Source organism: Anser anser (genome assembly GCF_964211835.1).
Source record: "Anser anser genome assembly, chromosome: 7".
In the NCBI taxonomy this organism is placed as follows: domain Eukaryota; kingdom Metazoa; phylum Chordata; class Aves; order Anseriformes; family Anatidae; genus Anser; species Anser anser.
Window position 1 is genome coordinate 37,190,669 of NC_139727.1, and position 17,683 is coordinate 37,208,351.

Below are 17,683 nucleotides of genomic sequence, written 5' to 3' on the forward strand. Positions count from 1 at the left end.
TAATGTGTCGCGACCCCGTTGAAAAGCGCTGAAAAGGTTAATGTGGTAAAACAGGACAGCACCTGCCCCTCACAGGGAGAGGAGGAGCTGGAACACTTTTCCTAATCAATTAGTCCATTAATGAGTCTATCAAGTAGTTAAGTAGTTAAAGATTATGCCGCTGGTCTGGGTAACAGTCGTCATCTCGCTATACCTAATTATATTATAAGTACTTTATTCAATATACCAGACATAATATGGTGACTTGGAGTTAATGAAAATGTCATTTTAAAACGTCTTGACATTTGTCTCTATTGATTTGTATATTTCCATCTCATTCTTTGCTTTCCCTGATTTGATTTTTTTGGGGGTATGTTTCAGGAGAGGGGGAGCGACGGCACCGGGAGGAGGCGGGGAGGAGGAAACCACGGCGGAGCTGGGACCCCCCCCGGTGCTGCGGGAGGGGGGCTCCGCCTCGTCCCGTCGGGGCACGTCGGGGTTAACGCCCCCGGGGGCTCGGCCCCACGCGTGTTTCGGGTGCCCCCGGGGCTTCGGCAACGCCTGAGTGGCTCCGGGATGCTGCGGCGAGAGGCAAAGCTCGCCCCGTTTGGGTGACCCCCTCCGTTCCCCAGCTTCCCGGGGGGGGGGGGGGGGGGATCAGGGGGAGGCAGCCGTCGGGGCTGCCCACCCCCAGCCCCGGGCAGCCGGCGGGGCTCGGCCTGCCCTTTATCGCCGCCCTGGGGAAGAGCCCCGGAGTCCCGACAAAGTTGATTTGGGATCGCGGGAGGACGGCCCCTTCCCCTGCGCCCCCCCCCCCCCCCGGCTCGCAGACCCCGGGAAGCCGGCGCGGGAGGCTTCTTCTCAAACATTTGCAGCAGCCGCGGCGCAAAACGGGATTTGTCGGCTCCTTCCCGGTCCGCCCCGTAACCTTATCGCCGTTATTATTATTTTTCCTTCTCTCCGATGAACAGCAGGGTAAAGACCCCCGGCCGGACCCCCGACGGCACCCGCAAGCCGCCCATCCCCGCGTCCCCCTCTCCCCCCCGTCGGGGGGCGCGGAGGCCCGGCGGGCTCCGAGGAGCCCCGCAGCCGGGGGGGGGTCCCCCCAGCCCCTTTCCCTCCCGGCCCCCCCGGCCCCCCCCGGCCCCCCGCGGCTTTCCAAACTTTCCGCGGCCGCCGTCGCCGCCGTGATTGGCGCTGCGGAGGCCACCTCCATGCAAATGAAGCCCCGCCGCCCGCCGCCCGCGGATCAATAGGGACGCGGGGGAAGGAGCATGCAGTCCGCCTGGGCAGGCGCGGGGAGAGCCGGCAAAGGCACGCCGAAAACCCCCCCAAAAGAAACCCCCCGGCAGCCCGGAGCGGGCTCCCGGCTCCCCCTCACCCCCCCTCTCCCGCATCCCCCGGCCCCCCGAGCTCCTCTAAAGCGAGAGCTTTCCTCCTCTTATTTCTTATGAACCCAGGATGAGCAGCAAAGAAGACCCGAGCAAGTGCTGCCCGGCCGCTGCTCCCGTCTCCAGTTTCACCATCCAGTCCATCCTGGGCAGCGGCGGCACCGACGGCCCCCGGGCGGCCGGCGCCAAGGCTGCGGCTTGGCCCCCCCGCGCCAGGAACCCGTCCCTCTCCTCGGACGAAGAGGAGCCCGACGAGAGCTGGAAACACCGCGGCTGCTTCTGCCCCGAAGCTCACGGCCCCGCCGAAACGTGCCCCAAGCACCGGCCCGTCGGCTTCACCTGCCTCAGTGAGTACCGGGGGACCTCGACGGCGCGGCCGGGGCCTCCCCGCCCGGCCCTCGACGCGGGGGGGGGGGGGGGGGGGGACGGGGACGGGGACACGGCCGCAGTCCCGCTGCTTTCGGGGCAAAACGGATTTGCGGCGTCCTTGGCCGAGGGGGGAAGGAGCCCTCTTCCTCCTCCTTCTCCTCCTCCTCCTCCTTGCCGCCCCGGCCGGGGTATTTCTCCCCTCCCCGGCGAAGGGGCGCGCTCGATGTGACGGATAACGCTCGTTTGCTCACATTCGGCTTATTTACAGCGCTCGGGGAAGGGGAAGGAAGGCGTTTGTTTTCAGCATTATTTCTGGCTAAACGGCCTGTGAAATGCAGGGCTGTAAAGTCAAACCTGCCGGCTCGCGGCGGGAAGGGAGGCAGCCCTAGCCTGGCACCCAGCTGCCTTCGGCGGGGCGGGCATATCCACCCCTCTGTTCACCCCTCCGTCCCTTCATCCACCCCTCCGTCCCTTCATCCACCCCTCCATCCCTTCTTTCATCCCTTCTTTCATCCCTCCATCCATCCTCCCACCCCTCCATCCCTCCTTCCACCCCTCCATCCCTCCATCCCTGTGATGACAGGACATCTATAGGACAGCCTCTGACGGCTTCCCCGGCGTTGCTACCGTTTATTTTTTTCTCCCCGGGACCGGGGACAGCGGCTGCTCGCCCGGGGCTCCTCTCGCCCCTCAGCCGTCGGGGGGGGGGGGAGGCACCGGTGCCGACCACCGTGCGACCCCCGCGCTGTGGCTCTGTTGCAGGCAGCAGCAAGGGGAGCGGAGCGGCGGCGGGCAGCGCGGAGCGGCCGCCTTTCCTCTCGCCCTCGCAGCAGGACTTTAAGGAGGAGAAGGAGAAGCCGCTGGGACCCCCCTCGCCTTCCTGCGGGGACCGGCAGCGAGACGGCGGGGACCGGCAGGCCGGAGCCGCCAAGAAGAAGACGCGCACGGTGTTCAGCCGCAGCCAGGTGTACCAGCTGGAGTCCACCTTCGACATGAAGCGCTACCTGAGCAGCTCGGAGCGGGCCTGCCTGGCCTCCAGCCTGCAGCTCACCGAGACCCAGGTGAAGACGTGGTTCCAGAACCGCCGCAACAAGTGGAAGCGGCAGCTCTCGGCCGAGCTGGAGGCGGCCAACATGGCGCACGCCTCGGCTCAGACTCTGGTGGGGATGCCGCTGGTGTTCAGGGACAATTCGCTCCTCAGGGTGCCGGTGCCACGCTCCCTCGCCTTCCCTGCGCCCCTCTACTACCCCGGCAGCAACCTCTCGGCCTTACCGCTCTACAACCTCTACAACAAGATCGAGTACTGAGCGCCTCCCGCCCCGTCGGGGGCTTGGGGACAGGGGGCTCCAGGCCGGGGGGCTCCTGGCAGGGGGGCTCCAGGCACAAGGGGTCGGGGCTGGGGGGCTCCACGACCCCCCCCCCCCCCAGCTCCGTTTCCCCCGGGGGAGCTCAGAGAGGAACGAAATGGGGGGCCCCGACGGGGCGCAAGCGGCCTGACCCGGCCTCACGGCCCCTGCGCGCCCCCCCCCCCTCCCTCCGCCGTCCTGCCACTTGAAAAGAAAATTAATTATTAAAAACTAAAAAAAAAAAAAAGCGTTATTTCAGATCTGTACATATTTTTAAAGGAAATAAAACGTTTTAAGCCTCGTTTGTAAATTTGCCAGCTCCCCACCGCGTGTTTCCGAAGCGCTGGGGGGGTGGGGGGGGAAGCGGGCATGGCTCGGGGGGGGGGGTTGGCAGGGGGGGAGTGGGAGAGAAAAACAGAAAATGAACAAAAAAATAGAGAAATAAATGAAAAAAGGGCTGGAGGAAGAAGTAAGGTGAGGGGGCTGCCAAGGGGTGGAAGCGAGAAGGGACGAGGGGCGCTTCTTTCCCTACAGGGATCCGTGTTATGAACTGCTAGTCCTGGTCTGTAAAGCTCGTAAATATCGTAAAAAAATATCGAAAATATGGGAAAAGCCGTAAATATCGTAACAAATATCGTGAATATCGTTAAAATACCGTAAATATAGTAAGAAAAATCATAAAAATCCTAAGGAAATTTGTAAATATCGTAAGAAAATTCGTAAATATCGTCGGAAATATTATAGATAGCGTAAGAACTATTATAAATGCGGTAGGAAATATTATAAATATCGTGAGAAATATCGTAAATATCGCAAATATCGGCTCGGGCCGGGGGGCCGGGGGGCCGGGGGGCCGGGGGGCCGGGGGGCCGCGGTCCTGCTTTCGGCCCCCCCCCCCGCCGCCTCTCCCGCAGATGGGGCCGGGCCGGGCGGGCCGCGGCCCCGCGGACTACACTCCCCAGCATGCCCCGCAGCGGGGCGCCGCGCTGCGCGCGCTTCCGCCTTTCGAATAGGCCAATGGGGAGGGGTCCGCGGCGGTGCGCGTGCGCAGAATTGCGGCGGCGGCAGTTGCGGGCGGTGAGGTGCGGGAGGGAGCGGGAGCGGGCCGCGGGGCCCGGGGAGGGGGGGCCGGGGCCGGGGCCGGGGCATCGGCGGTGGGTTCCGGGCTTCGGGGCCCATCCGGGGCCTCGGTGCCCGCCGCCGGGTCCCGTCGCGTTGCTGCGGAGGCGGAGCGGGCGCCGCGGCCTGCGCAGGGCCCGTCCCTGCCGGCCGCCCCCCCCCCTCACCCCGCTCGTTCCCCGCAGCTCCCGAGCAGCGCCTGGGCACCGGCACCGCGACAGCGCCTCTCAGCTGCACGAAGGAGCGGCCGCGGCGGCGGCGGCGAGAGGAGCCGGGCACTATGAAAACGGTACTGAGGCCCGGGGAGGGCACCGCGCGGAGCTGCCGCCCGGCCCGGAGGGGCTCTGGGGGTAGGGGGGTGGCGGATTGAACCCTCTGCTTAAATCAGCGCCGGTTCCGCGCGCCGTTCGTGTAAAGCCGGCGTTAGGAACCCTCTGCCGTGCTCGGGACGGGGGTCAGGGCTCGGCTGGGGGAGGGGGGGGGACGGCGCTTACTGCTCTGTGGAAGTCGGACTCTGGGTAAGATGCGTTTCTGAAAACCGTGCGCTTTTTGTGTGATTTTTTTTAAGGTAGGTAACAGGTACGGTGTCTTTACATTCTGATTTTGTTAACTTACTTTTTTTTTTTTTTTTCTGGATTGAAAATAGCTCCAGGGTCTCTCATGTGACTACCTTCGCTCCCTCGAGCACTGCTTTTTGTTTGCTTTTTGGACGGTTTATAATCGTTGTACCAAGTGCCTCAAACACTCATTTGTTAAATTTTCTGTTGAGTAGACGAGGCTATTAGCATGTCCGTAAAAGTTCCCCCAGTCCTTGATTCCTGTAGCTTTTGTGTCTTTGCAAATCCAGCTGAAATTATCAGTGATGTACATTTAATTGCTCAAAGAGTAACAAAGATGCTGATGAATCCTTTACTAGCGTTCACATGTCAGTATGTGCGCTGGACTCTCCAGCACGTGTGTCTTTTGGCCAAGTACTTCCACAGCAGAGCTGTAAAAAGGGATTAAGAATGTAGTTTTTATTTCCTGTTCTTAAGAGTGCTTATACTCACACCTCATGTTTGAGTAGTTGTACTGTGGATTTCTGTCTCTTTTTTTTTTTTTTTTTAAGGATGTCTTTACCAAAGTTTCCCCTCTGGAATTTTTTGCAGTGTAAGAATGTACAGTGCTTACGTTATTGTACAGCTTGATGGTTGTTGCTGGCGATCATAGTGCGCTACATTTGAACCTCATCTTATTTCATCTACTCGGTCTCTCTTAATTTTCATTCTCAATGGTCTAATCTCACCTCTGCATTTGTACACAGAAAATCAGGAGCGATAACGTTACAGAAAATCAGAGCTAATTCACTTCTCCGCCCTTTTTGAGAAAAGCAAATGTGCTGTTAAGGCCTTAGAAAGCATTTTAAAAGGTTTGGAGGCTTTGTTGGTGTGCACGTAACGAACGGTTTCTTCACCCAGAACACTTGTAAGGTCTGCACTGTCTTACCAGCTGACAGGTGCTGCTTGTAGCCTCAGCTCTCCTTTTCTGATTTTTTTTTTTTGTGTGTATGTGTGGGTATACAACTAACTCGTCCTGCGTGAACTGTGTGACGATTGCCTTCAGAGTCATCGATCTGTCAGTAAATTGTTGATCTCTTTCTCCTATTACATCACGTTTGCATACTTGCTCTACATTTTGGTATCCCACAAAGCATAGCTTTCCTCTGTTATATTACTTTTTTTAACCTAATTTAGACAGGAAAAAAAAATCTTAAAGCCGTTCAGTGAAAGTATTTTGTAGCACTTAAGGAAGCTGAAGTACTGGAAGGTTACAGAAAACCAGAAACTATTTGACATTTTGTCCAACTGCGGTTCTTGGAAGTTCAGGAAAGTCACACAGAATCAGGGACGCTTTTTGTTGGAGTTTTCAAATCAGATTCCTTCCTGCCTGCATGTTGTTTTTAAAGTAACTTCCCCAGTCTCAGAATATTCTATAAATACTTTTAAAAATATATATATAACCGCCTAAACAGTGTAGTGGGAGGGGGAATATATGGCGATATTATATATCTAAACTTATAGGTAAACAGTACAAAACGCTTATGATTATTATTCTATGGTACACTTGATATTTAAACTTTAAAGTTCTTTGTGTGGGGAGGAATGTATTGAGGTCTTGGACAGTGATAAGCATCCTCAATTTTAGAGGGTTTGTCAGCAATCTGTGTGTTCTGCACTTTGTGTAAAGACTAACAGCTTTCCAGGTTTCCTTTAAATTAGCTTCAAGATGCAGCCGTAAGCTAACTAACTCTCTGGGCTTACTTTCTTGTTACCACTAAAATATATCTGTGCTTTACTGTCTTCAGATGACTGGATCGAACGAGTTCAAGCTAAATCAAACTCCAGATGATGGCATTTCATCAGTCAAGTTCAGTCCAAATACATCCCAGTTTCTGCTTGTTTCGTCCTGGGACACCACTGTCCGTCTCTATGATGTTCCTGCCAACACCATGCGGCTCAAATACCAGCATTCAGGAGCTGTCCTTGACTGCGCCTTTTATGTAAGTGCATGTTATTTTATCTTATTTTATAAATTTACGGTGCACGTGGCAAATTGTTAGTCTGTGAAATTAAAGGCATACTTCCTACCTGAAATCTAGGTCTAAAAGAATAGTTTGCTTCTGCTGATTATTCTTTTAACAAACGTGTTTGTTCTAAATATATACATTTCCTGCGAAGGACGCAGGCACACAATTTACTTCTCGTAGAAGTGGCAGACAAAAGTAAGTTCAGCTGGTTTATGCTGTTTTTCCACTGAGGTAGTAAATTGTTTGCATGTTTCTTACAAAGAGTAATACGTACCCAGAAGTTGTTATTCACACTGAATGCCCACGGCCAATTACTCTTATCTTTTTAACCTTCTCATACTGGGCTGTTTTGGAAACACAGCAATGTTCCAAATGAGCCATTTACCAAACACTTGGCTTCTGTATTTTTAATGTGTGGGACTTGAAACATGTTTCAGAATGTTTTTTTAGTTAATCAGTGGCATTGATTTCGCTTATTACTTATTATGTATAATAACATGAAATGGAATGTTTTGAACAGCATTTTTTTTTTTCCTCAGTGTTCTGGAATGTCCTCCAATGACTTCATCTTTACGTGTTACTAAACGTTTTAAGGATCAATTTAAAATTTAACTGTGCTTTTTCCACTTAACATTTTGTCACATAGCTAGAATCACACTGGGTCAACACACAGGTTCTCAAATGGTTTATAGTTTCCCAAAACTCTTGCAAACAATTCCTTTTTTGAATGTGCCTAGGTGATTAAATGTACAGCGGCCAAGGAAACTTAATGCATATCATAAGGTGATTTTTTTTTTTCCTTAATAGGATCCTACCCATGCCTGGAGTGGAGGATTAGATCAGCAACTGAAAATGCACGATCTAAACACGGACCAAGGTGAGCAGATTGAATTTTGTAAATGGTCTCTTTGAAACAACTGACCTGAGCTTCAGATTGACATACTTACAAGACTGAAACGTTTCTGTTTTTTTTTTTTTAAGAGATATTTGCTTTAAGTAGTAGCTGTTTAGTTATTTATTAATAATCCTCTTGGTTTAAGTTGTCATTGTGCTCAGGAGTCACACAGCCCTTTCTGATTGCCATGGTAAATCTGTCAAGGGCACTGAACAAGGCAGCGTTTCTTACTGTGTAATTGAAGATTGTGCTGTAACATCTTTAACAGAAGGGCTGGAAATAAACATTTCTGGTGATTAATATTAATTGAGGTATTTTGCATGCGGGTTTTTTTTTTTTTTTTACCTAATTTTAAAATGAAAATGGAAAGGAAGGAAACAGTTATCTACTCATCCTGCTGATGGTTCGTGGCATTTCCTTCCTAGTGCCATCTAGCAGGATGGCAGGGTTTGGTGCTTTGCCAGAAAGTTTGGTAGGTGCTTGTTACAGGACATCTTGAATGGGATTTCTGGTTATCATATCCTGCTCTGTTGTAGGTCAGTGTGTCTCACATTGGGGCAATGAGTTGAGCTGTCCTAAAACTGAGCGTGTTATTTTTTAAAGGCTCGTAGTTAGACAAAATGGCAAAAAGAACATAAAGCTTTTGCTTTGTCAGACTTCATGACCTTATATTACATTCTTCTCTAGCAAAGCACGGTGCCTCATTGTTGAAAAATATGGAGCTAGTTTCTCTAACTTTTTTTTATGTGTAAACGCATGAAAGAGAAAAGCACTTACCAGCCTGATACAAATGTAGTTGCTAGAATAGCCAATAGCCAGGCTTCACAACTTAACGTGCAAAGTAAAGTAACAAGAAAAAAAAGTTAATTTTAGTATTGGTGACTTACTAGAGGTGTTTATATTTACCACAAATTAATAAAAATATTAAATCACTTTATTTTGTCATAACATTAATATATACACAAGTTTAAATTGCTTTCTATGTTAGTGTTTGCATCACAAGTGGTGATATTTGATACTAAACTATTCTGTCTACCTCTGAAGATCTTTGTGTGGCTGCCTAAAATTCTTAATATCTTTTCACAATCTCAAAAGACATAAGTTTATATTTAAACATTTTTGATGTTTGCAAAAATTTGTGCTTCTGAAGGTTGAACCATCTTTAAAGCAGCTCCTAGCATTTCACTACATCCATGGTAATGCCAGAAAATAGCACTTTTGTACTGCAGTAATATGTACATTTAAAAAAAAAAAAAGTCTTTACTCTGACTGCTTGTGGAGCCAGTGAAGTTACTTGAAGTTGTATTTTCTTACAGAAAACCTTGTTGGTGGCCATGATGCACCTATCCGATGTGTTGAGTATTGCCCAGAAGTGAATGTCATGGTGACTGGAAGCTGGGATCAAACAGTTAAGCTGTGGGATCCCAGAACACCTTGTAATGCAGGAACCTTCTCTCAGCCAGAAAAGGTATGGATTGGATACTGCATCCCAGGTCAAGTGTTCAATAATATATCCAGGGAGTGGTTGTCATACAGGAGACCATACAAGGCGTGCTCTTAAACTGAGCTCAATTTGAAAAGTTACTTCTAAACTTTTCAAATTACTTCTAGATTTAGAAGTAACTTTTCAAATGTGTAAATTAGCATGTAAATGTTGCATTTAAAATATTAATATGCAGAATATATTACAATTTTAGGTTAAGGCTTTATGCTTTCATCAGTAGGAGCAAAACTTAATTCTTAGCACTCCCCGGATAGAAAAAAAATCTTACGAACTTGTTTTAAATTGAGGAGAGAAATCCTAACAAAACCAGCATCTGAAATTGAGGCAGCCATTGATAATTCTTGTCTTACCTTGATAATTGTTGGCTTGAGTGTTATAATGCACACTCTAATGTGCACTCAGCATTAAGACTTTTAGTCATCTGGTCCAATTGCTTTGAAATGTGTGTAGAGGTACAGTAGGAAGGTTTTTTTTTTTTTTTCCTGAAATAAAATTTTGGTTTCTGGCTAGTACTCAGAAGTTGAATTGAAATTGCTTGTTTGTAATTTACCTGTCGTTGCAATAATGTCTAGTAAATTCAGACATTCGTCTAATAATAAAATCCTCTGTTAAGGAGAGACGAAGAGAAGTAAAATATAATTTCTTAAACTTTTTTTAATGCTGATATGGTTTGCTAATCTTTATACTACTTATAGTAGTGTCACTGAAAGAATTGTAGAAAAAAATTCTTGATTTTTCTCTTAGCTTCCAAAACACAGGGTGGCTTGCTGGTTAATTTTGCATGTGAATATTTTTTGCCTGTACCTTTTTTAAAATTTTATTGAGCTCTGTCACAACGTACTGTCAAGTGATAGGAGCCATCCTTACGTTCCCTATTGCATCTAAAGAGCTATTACTTTTGTCACAACATAGCTGAATCTACTTCTGGCAAGACCTTTGTTCAGAATAAAGTAATTGCATTATTTCTAGTTTTGATTTATAGTTGTATGTAGCATGTAAAGAACTGTGATGAATTGCCGACAGAATATCGTATAACGGACAGCCACAGTGAATCAAGCTGCTTATTGGCTCAGCGAGGTTCATTATGTCATGTTTTTAATACCGCCTTTGATAAATGTGTACACCTACTCAACTGCATGACAATGGCTTCATTTGATTGATGATTGTGTGGTGTAGAAAGAATACTCGCTGTACAGGTGTGACATCAAGTTTGTAAAGAAGATTTAAGATATTTAATGTTCTTATGCCTTTGTTTCTGTACGTGTACAAACATTTTGTTTATATGATAACATTTTTGGATAAATTTTTACGTCAACAACAAGGGAGATTTGAAAATGTTAGTATTTAACTACTGTTAGCTTAAAGTCTTCGTTTTATATATATAAATGGGGTTTGGCAATTGGGGTCATCAGAAATTCTAGGCAACTCTTACATAAGCATTTAAGACGTTTCTTATCTTCAGACATCAGTCTTGAGAGGGAAATTCAATAATTGCAGTTTGTTTAGAGCAGTAATGCAAGCCTAGTGAATGTAGATTGGTTAAAAGGAGTTTTTTTGTATATGTGGACCTGTCAGATAGTCAATAACTTCGTATTTTTTTATTATAAATTGCCAAAAATGTTTATAGTACACCAAGAAACAAATTGTTTTTTCTAATATTTCGGTGTAGTCTTACCAGAACCAAATAGCTTTGTTGGACTTTATCAGAGAACCAGAAAGTGAAACTATGTGCTTGAGTTAAATTGTACGAGTACATGCCAAAGGTAAATCGAATCCTTCTGGCAGGATACCAGATCTTTTATGCTTTTCATTCTTCTTCAGAGGTATATACAGTATCTGTTGCCTATGTATTCAGCTGTATTAGATCACTTTGCAAAAGCTTGTCCTGATAGCGTGCTCTTGTGAGCAGCTCAGTGGCAGGACAGCAGGGAGTAGCTGGATTCCATCTTGCTTGTGTATCAACAATTGGTCATTTGGTAGTACAGAGTTTTTGACTGTTGTTTTTTTTAACTTAGATTAACAACGTCCCAAGTAAGACTTGGAAATGGAATGATTTATAGGCTGGATATTTTCATGGGATCTTTGAGAAATTAGAATTAGAACCTCTGAGCCAATTTTTGGGATAGAGCAAAAATTCAAAGCTGTGTGTTGCTGTTTCTTTATAAAAAACGGGTATCAAGCATATTTCTTCAGTCAATTTCACTTAGCTTTACTGAAGTATGCAAACAACCATTTTTTAATGAATTCTTTGCAATTTATTTCTCTTTATTAACATGAAATACAGCTTGAAGCATTCTAAAAAGAGACAAAATTTCTAGATAGAGGAAAAACACAAAAATATGGTTTTGTAGGACTAAATTGTACAATCGTGATTGGATAGTGGATAATGCAAGCTGTGCATACCAAGCAAAGATAAAATCTGCACCTTCCTTATCACCCATTACTTTGTACATATCATCTTCTTGCCCTGAATTATCCAATGAGTTTAATATTTATGTAATTTTTTAGGAAAACTTGAATAATACTGATTTCCCTTTTGAATTGTACATATATTTCTCTGTACACATGTAGCATTTAGAATGTAATACCAACAAAAAGAAGAAATCTCATTGTGTGGAAGATTGTTTAGATATCAGAGTCTCCAGATTGGTAATGTAATGAATGTGTTTGAAATTTAGAGTTTTACAAGTGCATATTCACAAAAAGATTTGTAAATCTTTTTTGCTGCTGTTGTTTTTGTAAATTAGTCTTATGTAGCATGATGCTGCATTGGGCTTGATTTTAAGGTATGTGCTAGGTGTAGAATTAAAGGTGTAAGATTTTGAAATGCTACATTTGCTTTTTAGTAAGTAACCAACTGCACACTAGTACAGTTTGTTCCAAATTTGTGTTACAAATTGAAGCAAAAGGGAAATTTGGAGCCACGCACTTTATTACACGTGTTACTTGTTTCCTGTATAGCATGTTGCTGACATCTTGCTGTGTATAATGAATGATGGATATCCAGATTAATAAGTGTTATATATTGTCATTTTTTTCTGAAAAGGTGTACACGCTTTCTGTGTCTGGAGACAGACTAATTGTGGGGACTGCAGGTCGGAGAGTGCTGGTGTGGGATTTGCGGAACATGGGCTATGTTCAGCAGCGAAGAGAATCAAGTCTGAAGTATCAGACCCGCTGTATCAGAGCATTTCCAAATAAACAGGTATGGGAACCATCTCAACAATTATATTTCTGTGGAGTGTTCTTCAGGTAAAATGGTGGCTCATTTTTTTTTTTTTAAGCTTCCTTGGTCTCTCATTTTAAAAATATTCCTGGTCTTCAAATTTCATAATCCAGTTTTGAGGAAAGAAAATGGTGTTGAGACTCCTTGCTCCAGGTAAACTTTTGGAAAGAATAGCATAGCTTTGGAATATTTGCCTCTGACTTACCAGCACATTATTTTCATATTTTCTCAGTTTTTGTCTCTTTTTTCAAGTTGCTTATTTAATGCATTATGATGCTGATACATAGTCTTCCAAATAAAAAAACAAACAAACAAAAAAACTAAAATTCTACTGCAACTTTGTGGGGAAAGATGAAGGCAGACTTGGTGGTTGCTCAACAGCCTTTATGCATTGTAGTCCTAGGTTCTTCAACAGGATGTGAACAGGGGCAGGATTAAAACTGTGAATGTGGATTTTTTTTGAATTTTCTCAAGTCTGACTGCGGCATGCACTTAAGAATCCATGTTCCATTATCTAGGGCAAATTGTACAGTTTAGAAGATCGTGGAGCTGTTCCATGCAGGTTAGCATGGAGTATCTGTGGTATTTCTAGCTTTTTTTTTTTTTGAAGTAAAGCAAGATTTGCTTTTTCTGGCAAAAGCAAGAACTAATTTAGAAGAGAGTTTTCCAATGTGCGTGGTTCTGGTACAGACACTGGGAGACCTAGTTACTTGTTCTTGAACTGGCATGAACACTTTCCATTTTTAGTTCTAGTTGTAGTAAAACAAATTGATCTTCCAGATTATATTGTGCTGTGGATTTTGAAGAACCTTGCTGTAGCTAGATAGCATTATAATCCTCCTTCTAAAAAAGACCTATTATGGGCTTGAGTCAGAAGTTATAATAAAAGCATCTGAAGTTGCAAATCTAAGTCAGGGCTGTAATGAACTGGATGTGTGGACACCCTTATAATCAATGTCACCAAAAATACTATTGCAACTTGAAGCGTTTAGTTTAATTCTCTGAACTGAATTTAATGTAATTCTGAAAGGAAATAGTCTGAGTTTCTCTAATATTTAAGATATTTAGGCCCTGGAGGATAGGTGGACAAATGTTGGGAGGTTTTTAACTGTTAACATTTTTTCCCCATATCAACTTGCATTTGGATCGGCAGGGGTAACTAAAAGCCTCGCCATCAGCTTAAACATATGGTGCAATGAAAATCTCTTGGAAAGCTTTCTGCGTTACTTCTCAGAAGCAGATTTTGTTGCTGATGCCATGGATCTGTGGTAACAAAAAAAATCTTGTTATACACAATTTAAGACTATTTACTTGTCATTTACTTGAATTTAGAGGGTTATAAGGTAAGTTGTATGGCAGTCTTTTTCCACTTACGAAATTCTAAAATGCATATCTCAATTTTTTTTTGGTAGGGTTATGTTTTGAGTTCTATTGAAGGTCGTGTTGCAGTGGAGTATTTGGATCCAAGTCCAGAAATACAGAAGAAGAAATACGCATTCAAATGTCATCGTTTGAAGGAGAATAACATCGAGCAGATTTATCCAGTTAATGCTATTTCTTTCCATAACGTCCACAACACGTTTGCTACAGGTAGAGTAGATACTCAGTTTTTTTGTAACACTTGCTTCAGTTCCTATAGTTCTGATTTACCAGGCCTGTACTTTCATATGCCTTATTTATTAAGCCTTTGAATTGTATTCTTGCTTTGAGCATTTAATTTTTAAATTGTTTGATGTAGTGGGAGTTGATTCATTTAACAGACATCAGGAAATACTCATTGTGCTCTCTACTAAATAATGTGACTGTATAATCCTGTGTTTTGACAGAGTAAGTCTGTGTAGTTTTCTTTTTTTCTTTAGTGTATCATTACTCTCCTTTTTTTCCACTATGTCTCTACTGCTGTTCTCTCAATTATCATTTACAGTTTTTTAAAACATTATTTTTCAGGAGGTTCTGATGGATTTGTAAATATTTGGGATCCATTTAATAAAAAGCGTCTGTGTCAGTTCCATCGGTATCCCACAAGCATAGCATCACTTGCCTTCAGCAATGATGGAACTACCCTTGCAATAGCTTCTTCATATATGTATGAAATGGATGACATTGAACATCCTGAAGATGGTATCTATATTCGCCAAGTGACAGATGCAGAAACAAAACCTAAGTGAGTATGCTTCACCTGTATTTGAGCCTTTCTGAGCATTCATCCCAAGATTTATTAATTTTCCTAAATTCATGAATAGCATTATTGATGCCAGTAGATAGTGCAGCTTGACAGTAGGGTTGGTTTTGATTTTATCTTGTTCGCCCAAGCTTTCAATATCCGTAGGTTGATAGACGTCTGATGGATAAAATTGTGCCTAGTTGTTTAGTAGGAGAAGAATGTCAAACTCTTATCCTTTCTGAATAGGTGCTATTATATGAAGCTGTGGAGTTATTGCTAGCTCATTGCTTCAAGAATTAAGTGAAGAATTCAAGAATAATTTATTTGAGTAAATGTTACTGTGTTTGGATATTTGGAACTTAGAATTAATGAAATCTTTAGGTGCTGAGTATGCACCCAGCTGCCTCAGTCAGAAGTGAATCTAGCTACTGTGCTGGGAAGGCTGTGTAAAATCAAGGAATAGCTTTCTCGATTCCTGTGTACTGGAGTTGGCTGCAGCCCTCTGATAACACACTTTTCTATCATTGTTGCTGTTAAAATGGGGCAAGCTGATTGATGGAGGTAAAAGGTTTCTGTTAAGCTTGTTTTGGGATGAACGCTACATAGAAAAAAAAATGCCACCATGGCGCAGAATTACACTGCTTTTCATTATGCTAGTGCAGGGTAGGTGTTTTTATTTTCAAATCCCTGCGGTTTGTTACCGGTTTTTTGTTTTGTTTTAGTACCCAAATCATCTTACGCTTTATCTGGTTGTCTCTGTTATCATCATAAGTAGCTACATCAGTAGACATGCATAAGTGATCAAAGTTCTTTAATTTAAAACCAAGAATCTTTTTCCCCCCCTCCCCCAGTGACTTGCATATTGCTTCGGAGCAGCCATTTTCTCGCTATAGAGATGTGAGGTGAAAGTTACAAAGGAATAAATACGCCATCTCTACCTTGGAGATGTTTGTTTTAAAATGATTTTGATACTCATGGAAAAATGAATACATTGCTGTTCCAGTATTTATTTCTATGGCTTCCTCATTTAAAATAAATCCAAAGGTGATATTTCAGAGTCATTTTAAAGATCAGTTTGTATTTGTTACATACATTCGGGAGGGTTTCAGCAAAAAAGAGGTGATACAAGAATACTTGCTGCTGTTGGCCTTGTAATAGTAAGAGCTGCTTTCAGTTATTTTTGTTCATTGCTAGTTATGGTTGCTAATTCTGTAGATGCTTCATTCTGCCGTATGAGGAGGTTAATCTACAATTAAACAATATTTCCTCTTGGCCCTCCATTATTTTCTGAAACAGATGGTTCATCATTTCCTGGGCTGTTAAACACAGCAAGGTTAAGGTTAGACTCTTGGGAATCAGCTAGTTTTGAATCTTATTAGGCTGTAGAAGGAAAACTAATAAGAATACTCCTTAATATCATTTTGTGACTGTAAACAATTATTTATTAGCAAACAATTGATCCCAGAAGGGCAAATTGTTTGAGTCAGTAATGAGCTGAGAAAAGACAGAACATATCTGTGTATTTGGAAAATAATTGTAACGTAATTGCAATGCATTTAGACAGGCATCTTTTTGGACCTGTTTCTATCTTTAAATGAATTTCTGAAAACATTAACAAGGTTTATATGCTTTTCTGACATTTATAAGTTGCTTGTGCCAACCTTAGGGCACTAAGAATGATGCATATATTTAAATGTTGCAGTAGTGTGTCATCTCTGTTTTATTCTAAAAATAAGTTACTTAACACAGAAGGCTGGTAGTTTTAGTTGTTTCATAGTGATTTTTTTTGCATATTAAGTTGAATCATTTAATGTTTTTGCACAGTGAATTGTTAAATGTATCAAGATGGTGCCATATGATATAAAGAAAACTTGGCAAGGTCAGGCTTTTGATGACCGATACAATACCTAATAATTTAGTACAATCTACGTATCTCTGCATTTTACATGTATTTCTGCATTTTAAAATGTTGAATGTTTTTCCTCCTTATGATTACTCTAAAAATTGCTTGCTGAAATGCATTTTTCCTTATTTCAGGTCTACTTAGACTTCTGGTGATCTCTTCTCTACAAAAGAGTTGCCCACCTGATCCTAACAAGACTGAGCTAAAAGAATAGAAGTGGGAAGAACAGTCTATGTGCTGAAGTTGTTTTTGACAAAGAAATATTTGCTTGTATGTTGTACTGTGTCCTAATCCATTGTAACTTTCCTGCTTATAATTGTTTTCTTTATGTGCTGTCTTGTAGCTAAATCAGTTCAGAACTGTAGGTAACTTTGTGTATACCTTTATACAACTCAATGCATCTTGTAGTACCATTAATTATGAAAACTTGCAGTTGTCTTATTATTGCTCAATAAATATACTTAAGTTTTTGAAAATACATTGTGTAATCTTTTTATGAAGTATGTATTAAAGCCAAACCTTTAACCTACCAGAATTCTTAAGTTCTAGATATTTCTTATGGTAAATTTCTTAACCTTTCACGTTCTTCTAGTGAGACAAACTGGGATTACCTTCCTTCCCTGGGGATGTTGGCTCTCCAGGCAATGTTTCTACAGGGCCACGAAAGCCTGAATTTGTGTTAGGAGTAAGTAGTAGGTTATCTCAATGGCTTGATGGGTACTGGAGAACCGTTACCTATTTCTGGAGGAAAGAACTGAAACACATGGTACTTCTGGTTGTGTGTTTTTTTTTTTTTTTTTTCTCTTCACATACTACATAAAAGCCTAAAATTAATGATGCTTGGGGAAAAAATTGTGAGTAGAGGGAAACAAATGTAGAGTTTCAGCCTACAGTGGAGAGGTCTGCTCCAAGTCTGCCTGTCTGACCTGGTGCTCAGCATTTATGGAGCATCACAAGTGGAAAGGTAGAAAAGAAGCGGGTAAGAATGGATCTAAAAACCATGCAAGCGTGCTGTTTCCCTCAGTGTCTCATTTGCCACACACTAAGAAGTCTAATCTGTAATCAAAATAGCAAGATCATAGGCAGATCAAAATGTGACTCCTACACGAGGCTTATCAAAGATGATTAAGGTGTGGGTATTTTGGAATACCCACAGAGTAAAAGAATGAGTAGAGAACGGTCATTAGATTCATGCTACATTTCCAGTTTTGTCTGTTCTGA

The 17,683-nt window shown here is 43.5% G+C and overlaps 2 protein-coding genes across 7 annotated transcripts in view; both read left to right on the forward strand.

Annotated features, from left to right (window-relative positions):
* HMX2 (H6 family homeobox 2) overlaps positions 1–3,395 on the forward strand; it is an 8,973-nt gene extending 5,578 nt beyond the window's left edge. The window contains exons 1-3 of one of the 3 annotated variants that reach the window (XM_083844477.1): positions 1–954; positions 1,440–1,717; positions 2,502–3,395. The exon at positions 1–954 is cut by the window's left edge and continues 5,578 nt beyond it. In XM_083844477.1, coding sequence (XP_083700603.1) covers positions 1,441–1,717; positions 2,502–3,046 — 822 coding nt within the window. In that variant the 5' untranslated portion in view covers positions 1–954; position 1,440 and the 3' untranslated portion in view covers positions 3,047–3,395. Of the gene's footprint in view, positions 955–1,113; positions 1,718–2,501 lie in introns of those variants that run through there. The other 2 variants (XM_083844476.1, XM_083844478.1) reach the window with 2 other exon arrangements.
* Positions 3,396–4,101: 706 nt separating this feature from the next.
* Positions 4,102–16,938, forward strand: BUB3 (BUB3 mitotic checkpoint protein; the record flags this gene model as incomplete). 4 transcript variants are annotated; one of them, XM_083844681.1, is made up of 9 exons in its annotated part: positions 4,102–4,162; positions 4,390–4,493; positions 6,549–6,743; positions 7,578–7,647; positions 8,982–9,133; positions 12,216–12,374; positions 13,808–13,985; positions 14,343–14,559; positions 16,597–16,938. In XM_083844681.1, exons 2-9 carry the CDS (start codon positions 4,485–4,487, stop codon positions 16,604–16,606), a joined length of 990 nt encoding a protein of 329 aa, XP_083700807.1. In that variant the 5' UTR covers positions 4,102–4,162; positions 4,390–4,484. The 4 variants fall into 4 exon arrangements, with proteins under 4 accessions (XP_083700807.1, XP_083700806.1, XP_083700808.1 ...); XM_083844680.1 differs by having other exon boundaries at positions 4,116–4,167; XM_083844679.1 differs by lacking the exon at positions 4,102–4,162 and having other exon boundaries at positions 4,240–4,493.
* Positions 16,939–17,683: the final 745 nt, after the last annotated feature.